The sequence below is a fragment of the Pantherophis guttatus genome, chromosome 8 (genome assembly GCF_059756535.1).
Source record: "Pantherophis guttatus breed Tessera chromosome 8, ASM5975653v1, whole genome shotgun sequence".
In the NCBI taxonomy this organism is placed as follows: domain Eukaryota; kingdom Metazoa; phylum Chordata; class Lepidosauria; order Squamata; family Colubridae; genus Pantherophis; species Pantherophis guttatus.
In genome coordinates, this window is record NC_142070.1 from 31,065,437 (window position 1) to 31,088,848 (window position 23,412).

Genomic DNA, 23,412 nt, shown 5'->3' on the forward strand with positions numbered 1-23,412 from the left:
CCCATTACAATCTTGTCCAGGCTGCCTAAATTTTCATTTAGCTTCAGAAGCTTTATCCTAAGTAAAAAAACAAGGAGTACAATAAAAATCAAAATGATTTGAATATTGGTGAATCCAAAAAACAGTAGAGACATATTGGGGTTTACTGCATAATGTTTGTTATGCTTAGCGTAAGAAGAAATATATGCAACTTGCATACAAAATATTGTATCTAGCATAACAAGTTAAACTGCCAGAATATCTTTTGAAGTATAATATATAATTATTATGCAGAAATAAAAATAAACATTGTGGTCTGACTAGAAAATTGTGGTCACTAGTCTAGTACGAACAAATCGAATGTTTCTTAATATTTAAAAAGGAGTGAAGCAGATTATGACATGTTATACAGATGGCTGAAGAATATAAGCCTTTTCTGAATGTGACATTAAAGATTCACCTATGCCAGTGATGGCTAACCTTTTTGCCATCGCGTGCCAAAAGCGGGGGGAGCACAGGGGGGATTGCGCGCGTGGGTGCCCATACCCATAATTCTATGTCCTCCATGCCCCTCTCCCCTGCATGCGAGCATGACCCCGCCCCCTGCGCTCCCCCCCCCACTTTTGGCACACGATGGCAAAAAGGTTACCGGTGGGCCCAGTAGGCCCGTTTTTCGCTCTCCCCAGGCTTCAGAGGCTTTCTTGGAGCCTGGAGAGGATGAAAACAGCCTCCCTCACCTTCCCAGAGGCCAGAAACAGCCCATTTCCTGAATTCCGGTGGGCCCGGAAGGCCTGAAAATCAGCTGGCTGGTGCGTGCATGCACGCTGGAGCTGAGCTAGGGTAGCGCTTGCATTGCACAGATATGGCTCCGCGTGCCACCTGTGGCACAAGCGCCATAGGTTCGCCATCACGGACCTATGCTATTGCTTGCAGATTATGATTATTTTGCAATTTTTATCAGTTTTATGAAATGCTTTTTAATCTGACATTCTAGGTTAATTAAGAAGCTTTGAGCTATTTTTATTATACTTCAAGCAGAAGGAAAATTACTGAAACTTCAGAGAATGGGTCAAAATATAAGCATTTAAAAACACTGAACCATGTTGAACATAATATTTGTTCAGATTTAGAAAAACCACATCTTAGTATTAGATTCCTGGAAAGTTTGTTTATTCATAGATTTGTGCTTGAAGAAAAGCTCCTTCAATTTTCTGATGGACCTTTGCATGGTTTTCTTTACCTCATATTAAAACTGTGGTAGTTCTGACTATAGAGGTTTGAAATCATTAGAAAAAGTGATGAAAACCTATTATCAAGCAGCATTTGGCAAATCTTTATATTACTTGTTTAATTTTTCTGTTTATCAACAGTCTGTTTGAATGTGCTTGATATTACATAGAAGTGGCAAGATGATGATGGAAACTATTTTGGCAAAGACAATTTGTAATAATTGTATAATTTCCTCACTTGCCTTGGGATATATTTAAGCAGGCTTATGTAATTTCTAGTCCTGAAATATCATTGGTGGGCCATTCATGCTATTCTCTTATCTCGATGGAAAATTGTAATGTTCAGCAAGCAGCTAATTTTAGCTAAGTAGTTTTGCAATACTTTAAACTTTCTTCATTGTAGAGAATGAAAAGTCATTTAAAGTATCATTGCTACATGGGAAAAGTAGCAATTTTAAGGGTCACTGTTGAGAAGGGATAGGCTAACCACCCATCCTTCCATTAAAACTGTAATGTTATTGCTTTTATTTTGTCTATTAATCTTCTTAGCTTTTCAGTATTTTGGTAATTCTATGAGTAAACATATTAATTAAACACATAAATAAGCTTTAAAGTCTATTTGCCAAGTAGAAAGTGTTTTTGAGAGAATTTTGTAATTTCCTAAGGAAATGCAAAGGGATTAAATGGAAAAAGATAGTGTGCCTCCTATATGAAAGGGATTTCAAAACTTGTCTATCTGAACTGTTCTTAATTTAAACAATATATTTCCCATAACTTTGCACTTTTCTTGTAGAAAAACTCATTTCTCAAGGATATTGTTTAGGAATGAGTGACAGAATGACATTTGCAAACAAAATGTCAGGCTCCCCCTGCCCTGCCCCTCTTTGTCCCCTTTGTTGCTTTAAAGGACTGTTGGCCGGAGGTGCTGTATGGCTGGTTGCCCCGCGCAGCAAGCACCACCTCTCCTGTCTCCCGGCCCAGCACCCAAGGCCACTGCCTGCCCCACCCAGCCATCAGGAGGTGCAGCTAGTTGTTCCACATGAACAGTGGAAACAGTGGAAACAGTGAAATGTCCAGGGGCAAGTGTTCCTTGGTTAATCTCCCAGGGCAATGGGGTGGGGGAGGAGCACCAGGAGACCATTGCCATGGGAGGAATGCCAGCAGAGAATCAACCAAAGATGAAAGCCTCCAGTAGTTTGGCTATCGTGGAACCACATTGTTTCTTCATTCTTTTCTGAGCTACACATAATGTAGCTCACATGGCAAAGAAATGCCTGCTTGCTGCCTGCCTGCCTGCCTCCCCCTCCCTCCCTCCCTCCCTCCCTTCCTTCTTCCTTCCTTCTTCCTTCCTTCTTCCCTCCCTCCTTCCTTCCTTCCTTCCTTCCTTCCTTCCTTCCTTCCTTCCTTCCTTCCTTCCTTCCTTCCTTCCTTCCTTCCTTCCTTCCTTCCCTACATCACCCAACTTGCCAAAGTGACTCAGGTGGTTTATAACAGTATGATGGGTATATCCATATATGTATTAATTTGCAAGAATTGAAGTGAGCTCTTAGAAAAACTTGGCATAAAGTGCATAATGGCTTAGCTGAATAAAACAAAATAGATTGCAGCATGCGATTTCCTATTTCTGTGGAGTATTTCTAAGAGACTTCCTCTGTTAAACAAGCTTCAGTCTCTAGAGCTTCAAAACATTGTTCAATCTGCCTCTCACACAACAATGTGCTCATTGTGATTAAGAGGTTTTTTTTTTAATGAGATTTCCCTTTTTCTTTCTCTTCCCTCCCCCTCTGTACCATTTCCAGCATGTAAAGATTTAGTGGCTCCTACACGGGATCGAAAACTGAATACATTTGTGCAGATCACTGTAGTGCATCCAGGGGAACAGAACCAAGCAAGATACGCAAGCACGGAAATTGTGGAGGTGATTCTTTGCCCTTTCTCCTTTCCTCTTTCCTCTTTTCTCTTTTCCCTTTCCTTTCCTCTCCTTTCTTTTCCTCATTTAACCAATGTGAATAACTGCAGTGTTTCCTCCTGTAAAAATAAAGTTATTTTTGCAGAGGGACATTTAAGAGCCATGATGGTGCAGTGGTTAGAATGCAGTATTGCAAGCTAACTACTGCTCACTCCAGGAGTTTGATTCTGAGTGAATTAAGTTTAACTCATCCTTCCATCCTTCTGAGGTTGGTAAAATGAAGACCCAGATTGTTGGGGGCAATATGCTGACTCTGTAAACTGCTTAGAGAGGGCTTTAAGGCACTAGGAAGCGGTATATAAGTCTAAATACTATTGCTATTGATAAAGTTTGCTTACATTTTAAGGTATAGACTGGTGTTTGGATTCTTAATTGTTGACTAATTGGAATTTTTAAAGATGCAAAGGCATTGTTTTAAACTAATATAAAAGTTTGATTACAGAAATGTTAATGTATATTCATATATCATGTACAGTAAGGCACTTTGTTCTTTATGGTCACAATATATATTACATTTTATATCTGCCTTTCCCAAGTAAGTTATTTTCAGGTGTGTTGGACTACTAGTGCATTATCTCCAGAGGCTGTTTTATATTGGCATACTTTATAAGCAAATTGAAGTAAACATGGCATTATCTAGTTTAACTTGGCTCCTTTCTGCTTTGTCTACGTCTTGTAATGTTTGTCAAGAATAAAAAAAGATTAATCTTAGAAAATTTAGCAGTGCATATTGAGATGTATTTACCTATATTTCTTGGGAGAGAAAGAAAAACACTTAGTTGCACTCAACTGCATTCAAATTCACTTCTAAAAATTAGGTTGTCAGATGCATCCATTCCTGAACAATTTTCTGGATGGCTTCTGAGTTGTTTTTATATAAAGTACTGATAACTGACTAAAACATAGAACTGAGTGGAACAGGTCAGTGTAGACCCTCTGGGAAGCTGAGCTTTGGTTTTCGGAGCAAATCATTAGGCACAAGTTGAATCCGTTCCTATTCTACAGTTAGCTGATATTCGTACAGAAACACTGGGCAATTTTATTTTTTGTATTTGCATTAAAGTACAGGTAATCCTCAATTTAGAACAGTTCATTTAGTGTCTGTTTGAAGTTACAACAAACCTGAAAAAGGTGACTTGTAAAAAGGTTGTAACATGGGCAAAATTCATTTAACAAATGTTTCACTTAGGAACATAAATGTTGGGCTCAATTGGGGTCGTAAATTGAGGATTACCTGTGTTGGCCCTCCAAACAGCTAATATACAGCTGTTAAATCTACAAACATAAGTTACAAAATATCTTTATACTAGTCATAAGTTGGACAAGTAGCTTTGCTGCATGACTTATACACTATTATGGACTGCTTCTGAATTTTCTCCCATTTTCATAATTAGTTTACAACTTTGAAAATGTAAAAAATACATTTTTGTTCCATGCGCAGATAAAAATAGCTAAACTTGTGCCTCGTATACCACTCCAAACCATATTATCCTACTTATTTTAAAAATATTTATTTTGCTCTTTTATTTATTTTACTCTCCAAACTGTTTATAATTCTGGCACAACTGTTTTTGGTTTAGTTTATGCCTCCCATGTTTTTACATTTTATGGCAGTGCGTAAACTAAATGTGTGCAAAATTACATGACTTCTATAATGGATGAGTGGATGAACTGCTCCTCTTAGTTAGAAAAAAATGCTGCATATTCTAACACAATCACCTGGAATAGTTAACTCTTGCAAATTTAAGTTTTGCATCCTGAAACGTTCACCTGTGTTTTGAGAGTTATTATATTTTGCATTTTTCACTCTGCTGGCAATCAAAATCAATTTTTCCTCTCTAGAAGTACTGCATTTGGAAATCTCTGTAACTATTCTGCTCTTGACCATAATTGAATCCAAGACGGTACACAGCTGCTACCTAGCTAAATCTGAGTTATGTCCTTATGCTATGCAGGGAACAAAAGACCCACTGTTTTTGACTGGTGTGACGTTCCCCCCAGATTACCCTATCTACGAAGAGACTAAAATAAAACTAACAGTCTATGACGTCAAGGATAAATCTCAAGACACAGTAGGTATCTTACTACTTTTGCTAAGATCTTTTAATCGGTTCTCTTTATTATTTTCATTCCTTTATTTCTTGGTGTTCCATGTTGCATTTTGCTGAGGTTATTATAGGTTAGCTCAGAAAGTAAAGAGTTAATACTTTGTATAACATATCCACCTAATGGTGGATGATCAGCATATGGAATGGATCAAGTTGAAATGTCTAGAAAGAAAGAAAGAAACCCTAGAAAGCTGTTTCTGATTATTGAATGTTAAGCAACATCGAAAGGTCAGTCTTGAAGAGAAGAGAGGTAATATAACTGCGGTATTCCTATATTGAGGCTCACATTTTTGCAGCCCATCAGTAATGCTTTAAAATGTGAATATTATATTATGAAAAACAATTCAAAGCACAAGATTTAAAGTATTTATATAGAGTTTCTATAGAACTGCTTGAAACTTTATATTCAAAACAACTGTATTGTAGTTAATTTTACGATTTTTTTCCCCATGCCAAAGATTTGAAACAATAAGCAATACTTAATTTTAGCATATTTCTGTTGAGTTATAATTTATTATTTGTTTTATATTCCAATGTATTTTTTTAAAAAAAAATAAAAACAAGAATTGATGAAGATTCTATATATTACATAAACTTTTAAGTACTTATTTTAGTTAAAATTCTTTACATTCAGTATGATTTTGTTGCTTTTGTTTATTTTTTAACTATAAACCACCTTTTGAAGATTATGGACCTTAAAGACAGCTAAGAAATAAAATTTAAACATAATATATTTAAGATCTAAAAATATTAGTGACATTTCTCCATATATAGTATCAATAGAATAAACTTACAGGTTTTAATTCATGGTATTTCAAAAGGATTTGTATTTGTTTTCTCATTCTCATCAATAGTCAGTTTTGTAAATGATTAATATCAGTATGTATTGGGTTAGAAAGGAATTATGGTTCAATAAGGTTTTTTCTGTAGGGTTTTATATTTCCATTTGGAAAGATTGCTTTCGGTCTAGTAACATTTTTCTGTTGTTATTGCAGCCACAATACCTTAATTCGGAAAAATAAAACTAGATTTATATAAATGATTCTTGAGGAATAGAATAGAAAATCAATGAAATGCAGTTGACTTCTACCTTAGAAGATTAATCTGAGAAGTTTTAGAATAGACACATTTGACTTGTTTTCCTCTCATCAGGAAAATACATCATAGAGACTTCAGCTTTGATGTGGAATTTTAATGATTCCTTTTCTATGATTATCACTTTGTTACTTTCTGGTTTTTCTTTTGGTACTTGAGGGTATGTTTGTATTATTATTCATTTTCCACTGCTTAAAGAGAAGGAATTGAACCAAAAATTATTTTTTTCCGAGTCCTTCCCTAAAGTATAGTAAAGTATATTTTATTTTAGAATTGAATTAAATATTTTAAAAAACTGATTTGTGAAATGGTTTATGAATATCTACTTCATTTTCTATAATTACAATAGTTGGAGCAGAATAATGTGGTAGAAAACCTGTAAAAGCATCTTGGAAAATAATATGTAAGGGAGAATGGGATATGTATTTCCAGTGACTTCAACCTCAGCATCCTTATGGCAATGAAGGGGAGTAAAGTTTGCATGGACATGTTGCAATACATTAAGTTCTGTAACTATTTAACATAATGAAATTACAACTTTATTGCAGACATTGTTCATTACCCAGCCAATATTTTTGTCCCCACATCATTTGAAATATTTTGGAATACCTGCAAGGAATTATAAATGCCATATCAAGCAGGAAGAGGAAATATTATGCAGTTGATGCATGTAATTAGGCCACAAAATAACATGTGGAATTATTTTTCTTCGTTTCAAATTCCCAGATGCTCTGAAGTTTGCAATTACTTAGATACCAACTATCATATTTTTCGCTCCATAAGACGCACCAGACCATAAGATGCACCTAGGTTTAGAGGAAGAAAACAAGAACAAAAATATCAGGCGGAGCCTGAGAGGACCACAGATAGGTGTCCTCTTATGTGCCAACTCTGCCTATTGACTCCTGCACTGCAGAAAAGAGACAGAAGAGGCGGGCAATGACAAAGACAGAAGAGGCAGGGTTCAGCACTATAAAAGGACCCTGCCGCCGTGGCCCAGCTGCTATTCATCAAAGGACCGGCACCATTTCCACCCACTTTTGAGGGAAAAAGTGTGTCTTATGGAGCGAAAAATACAGTATATTTCATCATACGGGCAGTCAAAATATTAACTCATACTTGATCTAATAAGTATAACTTCCAGTTATACTAGTTATACTTGCTGTGATCTCTTCATTTTTACAATTTTATGTGTTTTATATTGCCATTGTTCAATGGCTGTTTAATACAAGAAGATATTCTTGTTTAATTAAGATTCTTTATGTCTTGCCCCAAGCCGCCCCCCACCCCAAAAGCGGGATTTATTCCACACCACCAAGCCCCTTTGGCATTCCTCAGGTCCCAACTGCCAGTATAGTTCTTCCGGAATCTGGTCCCAGCAAAGTCAATAGAGTCAAAACCCAACAAAGTCAATAACTAATCCAAGGCACAAGGAACTGAATCAATCAGAAAACAGCACAACAGAGTCTATACAAGTCCATAGGCCTAAAACATGAGGATTCAAAGGGATGATCGGCACTGTGAGAACAATGCAAGTCCATAGGTTCAAAGCATCAATTCAGAGAGTCAGGGCACAAGGAAGTCATTAGGTCCAAGGAAGTCAAGAGCACACATAAACGACAGATTGAGAACAGTTGTTTCTGAAAACCCTCAGACTCCAAACACTAAACTAAATAGTTCCTGACCAGTACATCTCATTAGGAAAGGTAAGGCTGCCTCCTCATGAGTAGCCTCGCTGACTTCCATTGACTTCCTTCTCTGCTCCCTCATGACCTAGTATCCAGTTGAGGAGGCCACTCCTCTTTATCACTGACTGGCTGCAGCTGTGTCTTTTCTCTGGCCATGTGGCCAGCTGGTTGTCTACACTTACTAGCTGCAGTTGTGTCTATCTTGCCTGTGCAACCGGCCATTCATCCAGTCCCTCATTTGCAGATTCCCTTGAAGCTTCTGACACAGCTTCACCTTGACCATCTGAACCTGCCACTGAGCCTTTTATGTTTCCTTGGTCCCTGTCAGATGTCCTCAGAGCAGGCTCGTTGTTCAAACTGGCACCTGAGGGAGCCATTACACTTTATCAAAATAGGTAACTTTGTTTGTGCAACTTTAGAAGCAAGGTTTGTTTAATTTCTGTTAATAGTTTATATACTTAAACTTGGTTCATTTGGTTATATGGTTTGGTTCATTGGTTTCCTACCTTAGTTCAGGTGAGAAACTTCTATCTTCCCTTTTAAAATATTCTTCCTTCTTTTTCAGCTTGTGTTTTATAACTGAGAGGTATAAATGGGTCAAATAATGATAGGTGTATAATTAAAGTGTCAATTAAACGGACAGGCTATAATTTATTGTAACCATATTTTGTCCAATTTAGTCTGGTAGAAAGCAATGGTTCTCAAACTTAATTATTATGCATTTTAAAAAATACTGTGGCATTGGAGCTAAATGATGCTAGAATCTTGAAAAATTTGGTTTTCTCTTGAGATTTAGAACTTTTATCTTTAAAAGTCTTGGATTTGACTTCCACACAAGGCTCTTCTGCAATATCCATATAGACCACTGTAGGTTTCTAGAATACTGCATTGGTTGTGAAACTGTAGCCTAACGCTTCCCACTCTGACAACAATATGAAGTTTATGATTAGCCATGCCTTCTCATGAAATAAGAAATAAACCCTTTTCTAACAGATTAACTACTTGGTTTATCAAGAGTCATGGTTTATAAATGGTTTACTAAGTCGTAAGCTTCAAAATAAAAGAAACTCGTATTTACAAAATATAAGTAGAAGAGGGTTGATCATGTGCCCATCTCATGTAGATTCATTTTTTTAAAATTATAATGTTTGCTCTATTCTAGTAATGATTTCAACCATCCTATTCTACAATTCAAGAGGAAGCATTCAGTTATCTATATTGTCTCACTAGATTAACGTGTTTTACTAGAAACTGTATGTGCCTTTTTCTGCACAGTATTTGGTTTTTTTTTTCCTGATACATTACGGATCAAACATTTCTGCAACAGAGGATCTGTAAAAAGCTTCTTTGTGCAATGTACATCAAAGACAAGTACATGGCAATAGACTTTGTTATGTTCCTTACAATTTGCTATGAAAAGTGCCTCATAGGGCACAGTTGTAGTAGACAACAGCCAGTAGTTATATGAAATAGCAATTTTCTACTGCATTTCAATTTGTACTATTACAAAGAAAGACACATAAACTCAAATGACAAGTGTTAATATTTTTCCAATACATTTGATGCATTCAATTTGGTCAAAGGATTACTGTGATGATATAGATATGTATGTTATTTAAAAGCATGTTTGACATATAAATTGCACCTGTAGAAAAATTGCTCAGACATTGACAAAGAGGCTTACTGGATAGGCCCCATATATTTTTTGTTATCTATTCTTTTCTTTTTAAGCCAACTACATCCTTGATCTGTTCAATACCTGATGCTGAAATAATATAGGAAAGGTTTCTTATTGTCTTCTTGTATCTACTGAACAGCATATACATGTACCATGTTTGTATGATACCCTTGTTAGAACAACAGAGACTTACTAAAGCAAACTTTCATACTCTAAATATAGGCCACAAACATGTAACACCCAAAAACATTGTTGGTGACTATGCTTTCTTTTCTTTTTTCCTCCTTTGTTAATTTTCTTTTCTGATGTTTCATACTGATGTTTTTCACTTGGCTAAGATGATGGATGGGTGAATGAGGGAGATTATTTCCAATTATTGTATTCATTCAACTGACAAAAATACAGACATGCTATTATATTTATTAGCTTCAATTTTATTTATCAAATTATGTGGTTTGTCTATGGTGAGAAAATATGTACCAATAAGTTAATTTCAAAAATAGATAATTTAGTAATACTATTTGGATGTGAAGTGTTACTTTCACTAATGATATTAATAAAGAGAAGATATCTATTCAGGATTATTTTTATTGTGACATATTATTCTGGTTTCCATTCAGAAACTCACTAGGCTTTATCCAGGCTAAAAGCAAAGCCTAGTGAGTTTTTGAATTGAATGAAACATTACATTTTAACTAATCTTTTCTCATGTATGGAACAAATATATCATTCAGTTTCAACTATAACAGTTCACAGTTTGCTGGACTGTTTGCTGGTCTTTTATGAGAGCTATTCCTAGTTATTTGTAGTACTGAAATTACTGCCTGAAAACTAACAGTTTTGTGTAAGCCAAATTGCCCATCCCTCTTTAAATAATTTTTTTAAATTAAAATTTTAATTTAATCTTTACTTAATCTAGAAAGCCGTAATCTGTCATCCCAGTCTTTCAATATATGACCATTATGTTTACCCAATTGAAGTGTTTCAATGAATTATATGAGTTATCCAAAATTTACCTTACCTTATGGCATTTTATTGAGTTCTGTTTGTTTCATGTCCCTATTAAGTTGCCCATCAAAGTGGTACCCATTTATCTACTAGTGGTTAGCTGCTTTCAAACTCTGTTGGCAGGAGCTGGAGCGTGTGAGGGGAGCTCACCCCACCACTCAGCAGCAACTGGGTCTCAAATGTGAGCCTGCCAGTTGTCAGCCCAGTGCCCTAAACATGTGAGCCACTAAAGGACATTCCTGTCATGTCTTCTTGACCTTGTCTAATTCTTTTTTTTTTTTTAAGACAAGTTTTATTTTAAAAAAATTCTTTCATCATACATATTTTATGAACAGAGTGTTGACCGGGTCACATCTTATACATAATCAAAATCATCATTATAATACATCTTAATCTTCCCATTTTTTCCAATATTCATCTCTTTAGTGTAATCCTTTATCACAGATTTATCATTTTTCTCCATATCTTATTATTTCAACTTCTGCCATATCAATTTTCCTCCATTATTTTTTATCATTTTCAATGTTATATTTGAATAACATCACTTTACGCCTTATATTTCTTCTCAACAATTGCTCCAGTTGTTTACAATCTTTCTTCATTTCCGGAAGTGTCTTTCTAATTCCTTCTTCCCAATCATTAACAGTAAAACACTCATCTTCATTTGCATTGTTATCAAAATTAATGATATAGTTAAATTAATTATTTTCACCTTTCCATCTGCTGTGGTTTATCATAAGCATGTCCTATTTCTTCTTCTTTGCAAAAATAATCAGTTTCATGATTTCAACATTGTTATTTTCTATACAATTAGCATTTTAAATGTTCATTTTAATTCACATCATTATCAAAATTAATAATATTGTCAAATTAGTTATTTTCAGATTTCTGTTAAGATTTAATGTAGACAAATTCTATTCATTCATCTTTATCATATAATCACTTATAATCATTTTCCACCATATCTTATTTTTTCAACTTCTGGCATGTTATTCTCATATATTTCTTTATCATTTCATTTTCAATGCTTTCATGTAGCTAACATCACAGTATATCCTATACTTCTTCTCTCTTACCACCACTATAACAATTAAAATTTCATTCTAATTTAAAAAAACTATCAAAAACACTATTATTATTAAATTGTCTACTTTCCCATTCTCATTTATTACTCTATCTTATGTATATTTGCTAAAGTTTACCTCATCATCCTTCATTTCTAACCATTTTCTCTAAATTTTTTTAGCATCCCCTTTCCTAATAGTTCTTGCACGGCCCTTTATCTTGCTCTAATTTCTCAATTCTCTCTTTTTTAAAAAATATTTGTTACATTTCATCTTCTGGCTTCCTTTTATGTTTTTTTGTTGTATTGTTCGAACATCCCTCACCAAAGTTTCCCCTTGTCTCTTCCAGATATTCCCCTTTTTCTCTTTTGTCTGTTTCTTTTTTAGGGGGGATTTTCCCCCTTTCCTCTCTGCTCTTTTGACATTCCCAAACATTTCTTTAATATTTTCTATCTGATTTCTATTTTTTGATACTTTCTCTTCAACATTGTTAATTTCTGGTTTCTCATATAAGTTTCCCTTTTCCAACTTGTCTTCCTTTTCTTTTTCTGTATTTTTAAATGAATTTTCTGTTTCTTTTTTGCCTAGTAAAGATTCACGCTTTTAAACATCAAAAGTAACTCTTCATACATCTGCAACTCCATTTTATAGCAATTTAAAAGGTTACTAATACCTCCCCAATTATATCTCTATAAACTTGACCAGAATTTAAAGTCTATATAGTTTCTTGTATCTCCGCTTCTTTTCATCTTTCCTTCTTCGGTCATTCCTTTTGTTCTTTAAAATTGAAATGTTCTTCTCAATTATTAATTATTATCCAAATTCAGCAACAGTCAAATCCAATTATGAAGCTATCTTCCAGAAGAGAAGGTAAATAAAACAACCACCCAGATGTAAAATACAGTCATTCCTTAAATGTTCTCACAGTGTCTAACTTACCTTTTTCTGTATGACCAAGGTCAAAATTTCCAGCTGCTATTTCTTCTGTTTTGTCTATTTGAACAGAATATTAGTCTTTTTTTTCCTCTAGCAGATGGCACTCTCCATTTCTACTCCGTTACCAAATAGTCTATTTAATCCAATTGTCCAGTAATTTTTTAAAGTTCTCTTGTAAATTATTATCTTCCGAAAATCATTTTTTCCCTTTTAAAATCTTTTGCTTTTCCCAATTTTCCAAATCCAAGACTTCCTCTCAGATTCTTTATATTACAGTTCATGCTTTCTCTTTGTTCCGCATGTGTGATTCCCCCCCCCATGCCAGATAGTCACTAGTCCAAGCTCTGCAATTCTTTTAAAACTTCAATTTCAACTTTTCTTAGTATAGTTTGGCATTTATCTCACCCAGTTCTAGCACTCTTCCCAAACGCTACAAGGTGGCCACCCTAAGATGGCTGCCGCCCCTGCTGCTGCTTCAGGAGAGCTGTTCCAGCAAGGAAATTGCCAATTCCTCACGGTCCATGAAACACCTCTCCTTTCTTCACCGTCCCTACAGGATAGCTATGGCTCAAAAGCTTCCCAGCAGCGGTTCATCCAGCTGGATTTCGCATGGCTCATCAGAGGACGCTATTTTCTAGTCCGTTCCCACTGCGACGTCAACCGGAATTCCGACCTTGCCTAATTCAAGGGGTTGGCACCGAGAGAGCGGTTGTCAAAATGGAGGCCCCCAGGCCTCCATTCATTCTCCAGGTTCAGCACAGCCCGATGGGAGAAACTCCCTCCGAGGCTGCCTTCAGTCACAGCAGACCCTCCCCCACCCACGCTCCTTTCCCAGTTTGAGGGGGAGAAAAGAGGCTCCGCTTCCTCAGGGCTTCTGAGGCAGAGAAGAGCAACTGCAAATCACTCCCACCATGTCCTGCCGACCTCCCAGACGCTCAGCCAAAGAGTCCTGCTTCCTAGAGAGGCAAAACCCTATAAGCCCCCTGGTTTATTGATTTTGGGCGACAGTGCGCATGCCCACAGAGCGGGCTATGTGTGCCATCTTTGGCACGCGTGCCATAGGTTCGCCATCATGGCCTTAGATGATTTATTTGGGCAGATTCCATTGCAGGGCTCTACAGTGAATTCCTTTTCAAATCTTAACTATAGCTATAATATTATAGGTGGTTCAATGGGCAGTCTGATTGCTTGCCAAGATTAATACAGTAAAAAAATGAAGTTTTTCAAATCTGAATTGATCTACACTTGAAATGCTTCTTTCTGAATAAATTCCAAAAGAGGGCTTAAAATATGCTTCTGTCATTGAAAAATGTAAGGTGATTAAAAATAGGAATTTAGAGCTGGTTTCAATAAGGAGTCAGTGATTATAGTGAGCTAGCTGATATGCAGCTCTCAAGATCCTGTTAGTTGTAAGAGCGTCTCAGAGCAGAAATGTGGAGATTATAAATATGCAACTGCCAATAATGGCTCATACAAGAAATGGAAGACATGAATTCTGTTGTGATGCAGGGGGAAAAAATGCTCGGTATGAATCTCCCTTGTATTGCTCCATAACTATCAACTGTTTGTTATGACTGAAGTTCCTAGGTTACAGTAAGGATTTGGTTTATAACCACATTATTGAAATATCTGGGAAGCTCCTGCTAAGTATTAGCATCCATATTACAGTGTGCATGCTCCCGTGACGTCCGCGCAGAGCTCAAAAGATGCCTGGATCTTACATCATTTGCAATAGTGAGGCCAGTAAATACAAATTCATCCACTCAATAAACACACTTGCCAGAAACCACACTAACCATAATAAACTGTGTTCGCGGCCTGACCTATCCATATTACAGTGTGCATGCTCCCGTGAGCTCCGCGCAGAGCTCAAAAGACGCCTAGATCATGGAGAGACTGACCTTTACATCGACTACCGCACCGACTGAATCAAACACAAGACCAACAGCTTACGTCCCCACAACCACAACAACCCAATAACCAACAATCAACAACTTCAACACCCCAACATCCAAAACTAGGCATGCACGCCCAAAAGATCATCCAGGTTCATTGCTACAGACCTTAAATGCAAACTACTTAATGCAAGAAGTCTCGCAAACAAAATGCTGGAATTTCTTTTTTTATTAAATATGGCTCAATTTGACATAATTTTTGTCTGCGAAACGTGGTTAAACAAATCCTTTCTTGACTTCATTACCACTACAAGTGACTACCATGTCCACCGGTCTGACGGTGAAATCCAAAGACGAGGTGGTATAGCCATCTTCAATAAAAAGTCCCTAGATCTGAAAAATATTCAAGTAACACAAGAGCTTGTTCTTCCTGAGACCATTATCTGTGATCTATCACTAAATACCTCAATTCGCTTCCTATTGTGTTACAGAGCCCCTGATTATGATGGCGTCAACCTGAGTAAAGGATTTTTAATTTAATAATTTTAGTGAATTACAGCTACATTAAGTGTACATTTTTCAAGAAAATATGTGTTAAATTGTGACACGTTTTTTGCTGGATAAAAAGCATCTAAAAGAGATTTTCCTTGCTGCATGGGTAGAGAGGAGGAAATGCCTCTTCCACATTGGCATTGGTAGTTATGCAATTCAACAATTACAGTCCTCATGATAAACCTGATACTGCACTCTGGTAATTAATCTAAGTAGTAAGCCTTCTGGCTGTTTCTCAAAGGCTGGTTTCTTATATTGATGCTAAACTGGTTTGCCTTGAATAAATCACATTTAGCTAAGTCAACATGCTGAACAAAGGCAAATAAACCACATTATCCCTTAGTGGAGTGTTGAACTTAGTGCAGCTTAGAAACGAGTATCATTTATGAACATTCTGTTTCAACTTCGCTTTCCAATTTAAAAAAAAGTGGGAAGGAAAGTGGCTAATGTAAAATAGCAGTTGAACCTTAAATATTGCCACACATAGTGTAACCTTTTGGTGCCTGAATTTATTCTTAACTGTGCTGCCTAATTACTGTAGTTCAGCAGGTTTCTTGTCAGTTAGAAACCATTTTAATTAATGGATTAAAATTGCTACCCATAAACCCTATAGCCTTGTATAAGCACTACATGTATGGAATTCAACATCATAAACTTTTGATTGGCTTATGCTGTAAAAAGTTGGAGTTCAACTTTTCATCTAGCAAACTTGTTGAATATGAACAAAAACACAAATCCAATTATGACGTTTTAGCTGGTTGGCCTTAAGCATGATTTAGCATTAGTTCATATCATAGAGTAAGCAGACTAAAGCTGTCTAAAATTGCTAAATACTGGAAAAATCAATCCAGGCATAGCTTAAATTCTGGTTCCATGAGTTTACACTGTAAAAAGTTATATGTTTCTTAAGTTATCCTTTCACTTTGTTTATACGCAAGTATCAGAAAACTTACTTCCCCATAATATAAAGAAGCTATAGTACATGCATGGTGATTGTACAGTTCTGCAGTGATAATACTTAACATGCCTGCCAGATACAAAATTCCTCTAAATAAAAATATGCTATTATTTTGTCTGCTGAACACTGCTTTAAAATACTATTACTAATATGATCTGTTTCTGTTTGTCTCAAAATTCCCAATATTTTGCATTATAACTTGTATCTTCCTTGAGTTTGACAGTGCTGGCTGATGCTAAGGGAAGTTATGTAGACTGTATAAGGATATTCTAATTAGCCCAGTATTTCATATTTAGCAATGATCTGATGATTTCAAGAAACCAATAAGTAATGTTTGTCCATTAGAGATATATAGTCAGTGGTATACAACTTGTGATTATGGAAAACTTGAAGATTCAATGCAGCTACCTGAGAATTTTGAGCTATACATTACAACTCAACTACTTTGCTACAAGTTATCCAAGCACACTTTACAGCTTACTATTTACTACTAACTTATGTGTATTGCTTGAGCAGAGCAATCTTTTTTTTCAATCATGTTAAGATAGAAAAGAGACAAAAACATAGTATAAGCTCTAAAATAGACATACCATACAGAGAACATACCATACAGAGAAATCTGTGAAGTACCGCCAAAAGCTACCTGTTCCATATATAGGATGCCGCCTCACCCACTTTGTTACTATATGTCCTAAAATGTTGTCTCTGATAGAAGAGAATATTTGTAGCTCAGGGTTGAACTGCGGGGTCCTTGGTGTTCTCTGAGCTTGGTTGTTTTCTTGCAGATGTTTCATTATCAAACTAGGTAACATCAATTCAAGAAAACAACCAACCAAGCTCAATCACAAACTTGCTTCTTATCCATCAAAAGCTTGACTACCTATTATTTAATTGGTCTCTAGTAAAATAATTTATAAACTCAGGAATCTCTGATAAATTAAATGGTGAAACTATGAAGTTAAATTAGAACCAGAGGAAGATGGAGTCAATGACAATTATAAAATATTTTTCCTTTTAAATAAAATAGAGGAAAAGGACCACTTTTTTGTTCAGGAAAAAAGAGATTCTAAGGTTGAATTACTTTCATTAACTAAATTGTCTCTAGTTTAGTTTCCCAAATAATAACTTTAAATTAAATTATTTGTTGATTTGTCAATTGATTTGTCTAGGTTCGGACTAGCATCCTGACAGAAAACAAAGATCAAAGGACAGACAGTGGGGTAGGTTAATTGTTGATATATGTGTCTGTATATATTTACATTAAAAAGGATAATGCTAAAATGATGTTAAAGTTTTGATGATCAGCTATTCACAAACTTTTCATAAATTACATTTGTGCAAAATATTCAAGAATTGAATATACAACCATGGCACTTCCTAGGTACTTTTGTTTGTATGTTGTTATAGTAGGAAGTAATGCAGACACTGCAACAGTTCTATAGTACCTTTCTGTATAGAGACATAAAATAGATATTTTCCTTTCTATTCCTTTCCTTTCCATCTAGTTCAATCTCAAGAAAGACTCCAAGTGACATTTTATTTTTCATTGTATTACATTTCTTAATCACTCTTACCAAAATTGTCTGTATCAAATACCACAAAGCTCTTCTATGAATGATCATATTAATTTGATAATTATCAGCGTCTGTACTTTCTGTACTTTATAATTCTGCTGGATTACTTTTTGCAATCCTCTTTACAATGTCATGAGTATATACCTAAACCTCATTCATAATACTTCAGATAACCAATAACCAACCACTTAATAATTTTTTTCAGATTCCTTATATGTCACAAGTGTCAATATACTAAAGAGTTTTACTATTTTCAAAAGTCTGTGCATCTATTGTTTATAATTTTCAGCTTAATTGTGTTAGAATTAGCTAAGCTGCCTCAAAACCAGTGGTGGGTTCCTCCCGGTTTGGTCCGGTTCCACCAAGCCTGTAGCGGTGACGATATGATGTCACCAAAGCAGTTCTGCCCCCCCGCCCCCCCCCGCATTATCCTTACCTTTTATTTGGCCCCACCTCCAATCTATCGCTGCCTCCTGAGTCCCAGCTGATCGGCTAGAAGAAAAAAAACTGTTTAAACTCTTGCTGCGGGGCTTCAAAGGGCCGCCCTACAGCTGATCAGTGTTAAAAGGCAGTGTGGTGGTAGACCGGTGCCTCCAAAAACAAATGAGTAGACCGGTGCCTGCAAAAATAAATGGGTAGACCAGTGCCTCCAAAAACTGCAAGCAGTTAAAAGTCTGGTAGACCAGTACCTCTGCTAAATCCTAAAGAATTGTCACATGACCATCAAGCCACGCCCACAAAATAAGCCATGGCCACAGAACCAGTAGTAAAATTTTTTAGAACCCATCCCTGCTCAAAACCTATTTGTCTGATAATCCATCACCAATTATAATATATTATTTTGACTGTTTTATTTATTATTGCTTTTAATGTTTTTATTTGTAATGTTGGTCTGTGACCATAATAACATTGATTGATGTTATCAACTTTTTGCTTAGTTATTACTATTTTTAATAACTTTTAGAGGACATATATTTTAATTAGTAAATTTTTATTTACTAATTAGTAAATTAATAAAGTTTTATTTACTAAAGCTTTATATTATTATATTAGATTTATTAGTGCTAGGTGAATAAGTATGTTATTATTGTATTAGGGATATTCAGGGTATACCATATTTGATTTATTTTGTAGTAGGCAATATATAATTGCAATCCAATTTTCCCTGTCAATCCAGATTGTAATTGTTGTCTTTTATTTTCCTTTCATGTTGCTTGTAATTGCCTGAATGAATAAATAAAGCAAACTGCACAACAAAAATAAGTGTGATCAATAGAGTTGGCTGAATACATTTGCTTGCATCTACAATAAAAAGAGAGAGGGAAACAAATGCTCCATATAGTGTGTTGAATTAATAAACGTTGCATTCATTCCCTTAATACCATATTCTATTTTCTATATACAAGACACAGGTTGATGTAGTAGTTAAGGCACCAGGCTAGACAAGGAGAGACCAGATGTTCTAGTCCCGCCTTAGGCGCAAAGTCAGCTGGATGACCTTGGGTCAGTCACCATCTGTCAGGCCTAGAAAAGCGGCAAGGGCAAACTACTTCTGAAAAATTTTGCCAAGAAGATTGTAAGGACTAGTCCAGGTAGTCACAGGGAGTCAACATTGACTCTTAAAAATAAATAAAATGGCTATGTAGAAATACCGCTGGAAAATAAATATGTTCATATTTGGCAAATAACTGATACTGCCTGCAAGCCTGACTAATGAATGACAGCAGCAAACATCTTCACAGTTAACCTCAACTGTGATATCAAAATAAGTAGACCCAAAAAGATACCTTCTCTTATAGCTTTATATTTTCAGCATGCAATTTTTGAAATTATCAATTCGCTTTGTTTTTAGTGAAAAAGAAATTCCTGTCCCAGTTTAATCAATTATCAAGAATAGCATCACTGATCTGTGAAAACATTCTGTGGTGAATAAATGTTCAATTTGCTAGTTAATATTTATCTTTTGCCATCAAGGTTATCAAGTGTTTGTTTTTGGCTGAAAGAGAAACCATTACTATTTGAGAAACTCAAATAGTGTTTTGTATATCTCATACAACCCTTGTGTTTTGTGAATCTTTGTATATCTAATCTTCCCTTTGATTTCTAGCGAAGTTTCCTGGGTTCTGCTACTTTTAAAGTAGGCGAGTTGGTAAAGTCAGAAGAGCAGCAGTTGACTCTTAGCCTCAGGTCGGTCTACCTGTTAATTACAAACCTTGTCAAATTTTCTATCTTTTATTTAAAATTAATGCAAATTTTACATGATATGCTGGAGGATTTTGTTCAGTCCCATAGGGAGATTACTTGTTTTATTTCTCTTTCTTGTATACTTGAATTATCCTTTTATTTTTTTAGGTAATCAAATGATGTGCAATAATACTATCTGCTTTTGTTTTGTTTTTGAAATGTGATCGATTTAAATAAATAGTATGTGCAAACATAAATACATGCTCACACATACAACCCTACAATCCTGTAGCAAGCAATGAAAAATGAATATATTGAGCAAACCTTATTTTGAACCTTTCTGAAACAAAACACATAGTGGTAAAAACTTTAAACTCCTATGTGCAAAATTATAACTACAGATCTGTAACTGAGCCTAATGCCCTCCCAGTGATAGCAAATGTGCACAAAGCATGTCTGAGAGGGAAATTTGGGTATATTTCTCCTATACTCCAAATCATTCCTCTTGTCATGAACAAATCAAATTGTGGAAGAACAGGTTTGTTATTTGTTTGGGTGCGCATATAATAAATTATTACATAAATAAGTGTTAATAAAGGGTACATGGTTACATGTTCTGGGATATTCAAAGGAGGTGAAATTTGACTTTGAAATACTGATCTATAGTTTTAAATATGATGATCTTGAATAGTGTTCCTCAGAGAAATTTAAAATTGGAGAGACAGGAACTGTCTCAGATCAAGTGTGTGCATATACAGAAGCATAGTGGGTAAATATATTTTACTTGAGGAGTAGCAAATACAAGTAAGGGCAGGCATGTCCCAAAAGTATTTACACACACATCTCTCATACAGTTCCCAAGTCCTTAAGAGCTATTGCTGGTAGTCAGAATCTGAAGGAACAAAGACAGAATAGTTATAGACATAATTCAAGTCCTTGTCTGAAGAACAAGAACAAGCAAGCCATCACCAGGCTCAAGGTTGACTCAGCCTTCCATCCTTTCTAAGGTAGGTTAATTGAGGGCCCAATTTGTGGGGGCAATAAGCTGCCTTTGTATAAATATACAAAAGTATGAAGGCTATTTCTTAATGCATTGTAAGCCGCCCTGAGTCTCTGGAGAAGGGCAGCATATAAATCAAATTAAAAAAAAAACAAAAAAAAAACCCTAAGTCAGGGGTCTCCAACCTTGGGAATTTTAAGCCTGGCGGACTTCAACTCCCAGAATTCTGGAAGTTGAAGTCCGCTAGGCTTAGAATTCCCAAGGTTGGACACTCCTGAACCAAGTCATGTCAGAAAGAAACAATATTTCCACAAACAAGTTTTCAGAAAGTAAATGAACAGAGTATTGGGTAAAGAACAATTGTTCCAAACAAAAAGTTGCTGGGCAGTGAAGGTTCTTAAACAGAGCTTGCTATCACCACAGGCAATCAAGTTCAGAAACATAACAAAAGACAAGAAGTCACACAGAATGCCTTTCTGCTGCTTGGTGTTTTGAGTTCTTGAGCTAGAGGGAAAATCATGTATTCCATCCCTTACCACCTATGCTGCCTGGTGTTCTGCATATTGCTTATCTCCCTCAGATTTAGGTGCCTCATTGCTAGGTTCTCCTTGAGGGTGGCATTCACCTGGGGACTCTGGAGTAGCACTTCCAGCTTTTTTCTAGCATTCATCTGGGCCATCAGGAGCAGCATCTTCTACCTCAGACTCTTTCCAATTTGCCCTGTCCACAGCAATACCATTACCTGAAACACTCAAGGTCATGTTTCATGGTTACTCAGGTTCAGGTTCCATGAAAGAATTACCACTGCTGACAAATTGCAATAAAATATGTTGGAATTTCTATTAAGAATTTGGAGGCAGTACTGGATAACAGCATAGTGCCTGTAAAATGGTGAATGGCTGCCATTTAGATTCTCTCAGAGGATCCTAATGGGTAAATAATTGTTTTATTTCCTGCTATATAAATGCCAGTGGCTGGATGTCACCCTAAATTTGATTTTTATTTTGAAGCTCATGCAGGGACCTGTGTATTTTTTCTAAGATCCAGTCTAAGTCTATGATAGAAACAGAGTCTAAATATGAACTTTAAGGGTAATATTAAAAATGACCAAAATTGTAAAACATTTATAAAATTTATAAAGGTGCACAGGTACCTCAGGCATATAAGCAATAACAATACCAACATGTTGCAGAATAAAATCAAGACATATTGCTAATTTATTTTTAAATGTGCCACAGAATAACTTTACCACATAATCACACCTGAACTCAAAGGAATTGTTCATTTTTCTTTTTATGCCTTAACTGTGAAGTTTCTGCATATAGGTATATTGAAACAAACCATCTCAACCAATCTATATGTATTCATTATCAGTTTTACCACAGTTTATACATATTTGGAATTATACAGGTTCTTGGAAGGTGAAATAGTGTCATGACTTTTCATGGATCAACTGTCTTACATATCCATTATACTCTTTGGAATTATGAGAGATGAAAGTAGATCCTGACAATTCTGGTTTTATTAAAAAAAACGCACAAACCTAGCCAGGTACACAACACCATAATATTCCCATTTCATCACATTGTAGTTATCCTCTCTAATGTATGGGCCAGATATAATTTGGTATGTAAACTCCTATTCCATGACTACATTCAAAATGTAAACTATGTAAACTTCATACCTGTTTCTGGTAGAGACAACATATTCACAGACCCCACATATGTTACAGCATATCCTTTTGAATAGTTTTGAATAGTTCAGTTCTGACAGTCTGTGCTGAAGAAACTTCTTGGATAAGAAGTGAAACGTCTTCAAAGAAAAACCAGAAAGTCCACTCTTGAAAATGCACCCTTGAGATTATCATTTGCCATGTTACAGAAGCTATATAGCAAGGTAGGAAAGCACCAACCTACGCACTTTCCTCAAAGAACCTGCGTGTTTCAAAAGTATGGTGTCTCTTCTCCTGGCTTTTCACTTTGGAAGCCTTGAGGGTCAATTTAATACCAAACAAATTAGTTTTCATGCTGTTTGAATAAAGGCCCCTTCTACCCGGGGATGACAAGCTATGTAACCCTGTATTATATGACATCTTATTCATGCAGAGTACACTGTACATCCTTGTGTAGTTACTCTGAATGTGCCCAGGCATGTTTCTGACTTCACTTTGGAGGGCATTTTCTAAATGTCTGCAATGATTATAGTTGCAGACGTATAGTCAAATTTGTGCACAAAGGCTTTTTCTTAAAAAAAAATTACTGTCCTTTGTTTTCCTTTAGAAAAGCTCAAAATAGAGTTGTGTTCCATTTTTTCATTCCTTGATGAATGAAGGGTCATGTGCGTGTTTTCAATTAAGCTTTGCAAAATATGTGCACGTAGTTAAGTTTTTTGGGGGGAAATCTAGTCTGCAGTTTTAAAAGTTCTATTTTTCCTGTATTTAAATCTGTTTTTAAAAAACAAGAAAAATAAAACTTCACTATGGATTACCTATTTCA

At 35.7% G+C, this 23,412-nt stretch overlaps 1 protein-coding gene across 11 annotated transcripts in view; it reads left to right on the forward strand.

Moving 5' to 3' along the window:
- Positions 1-23,412, forward strand: part of INPP4B (inositol polyphosphate-4-phosphatase type II B) — a 216,057-nt gene that overhangs the window by 91,644 nt on the left and 101,001 nt on the right. For all 11 annotated transcript variants that reach the window (XR_015729073.1, XR_015729072.1, XM_087874550.1 and 8 more), the window contains 4 exons: positions 3,008-3,126; positions 5,133-5,249; positions 17,329-17,379; positions 19,841-19,920. Coding sequence is in view for 9 of the 11 variants with exons in the window: in XM_087874550.1 (XP_087730676.1) it covers positions 3,008-3,126; positions 5,133-5,249; positions 17,329-17,379; positions 19,841-19,920 (367 nt within the window). In the remaining 2 variants the exon portion in view is untranslated. The remainder of the gene's footprint in view (positions 1-3,007; positions 3,127-5,132; positions 5,250-17,328; positions 17,380-19,840; positions 19,921-23,412) is intronic.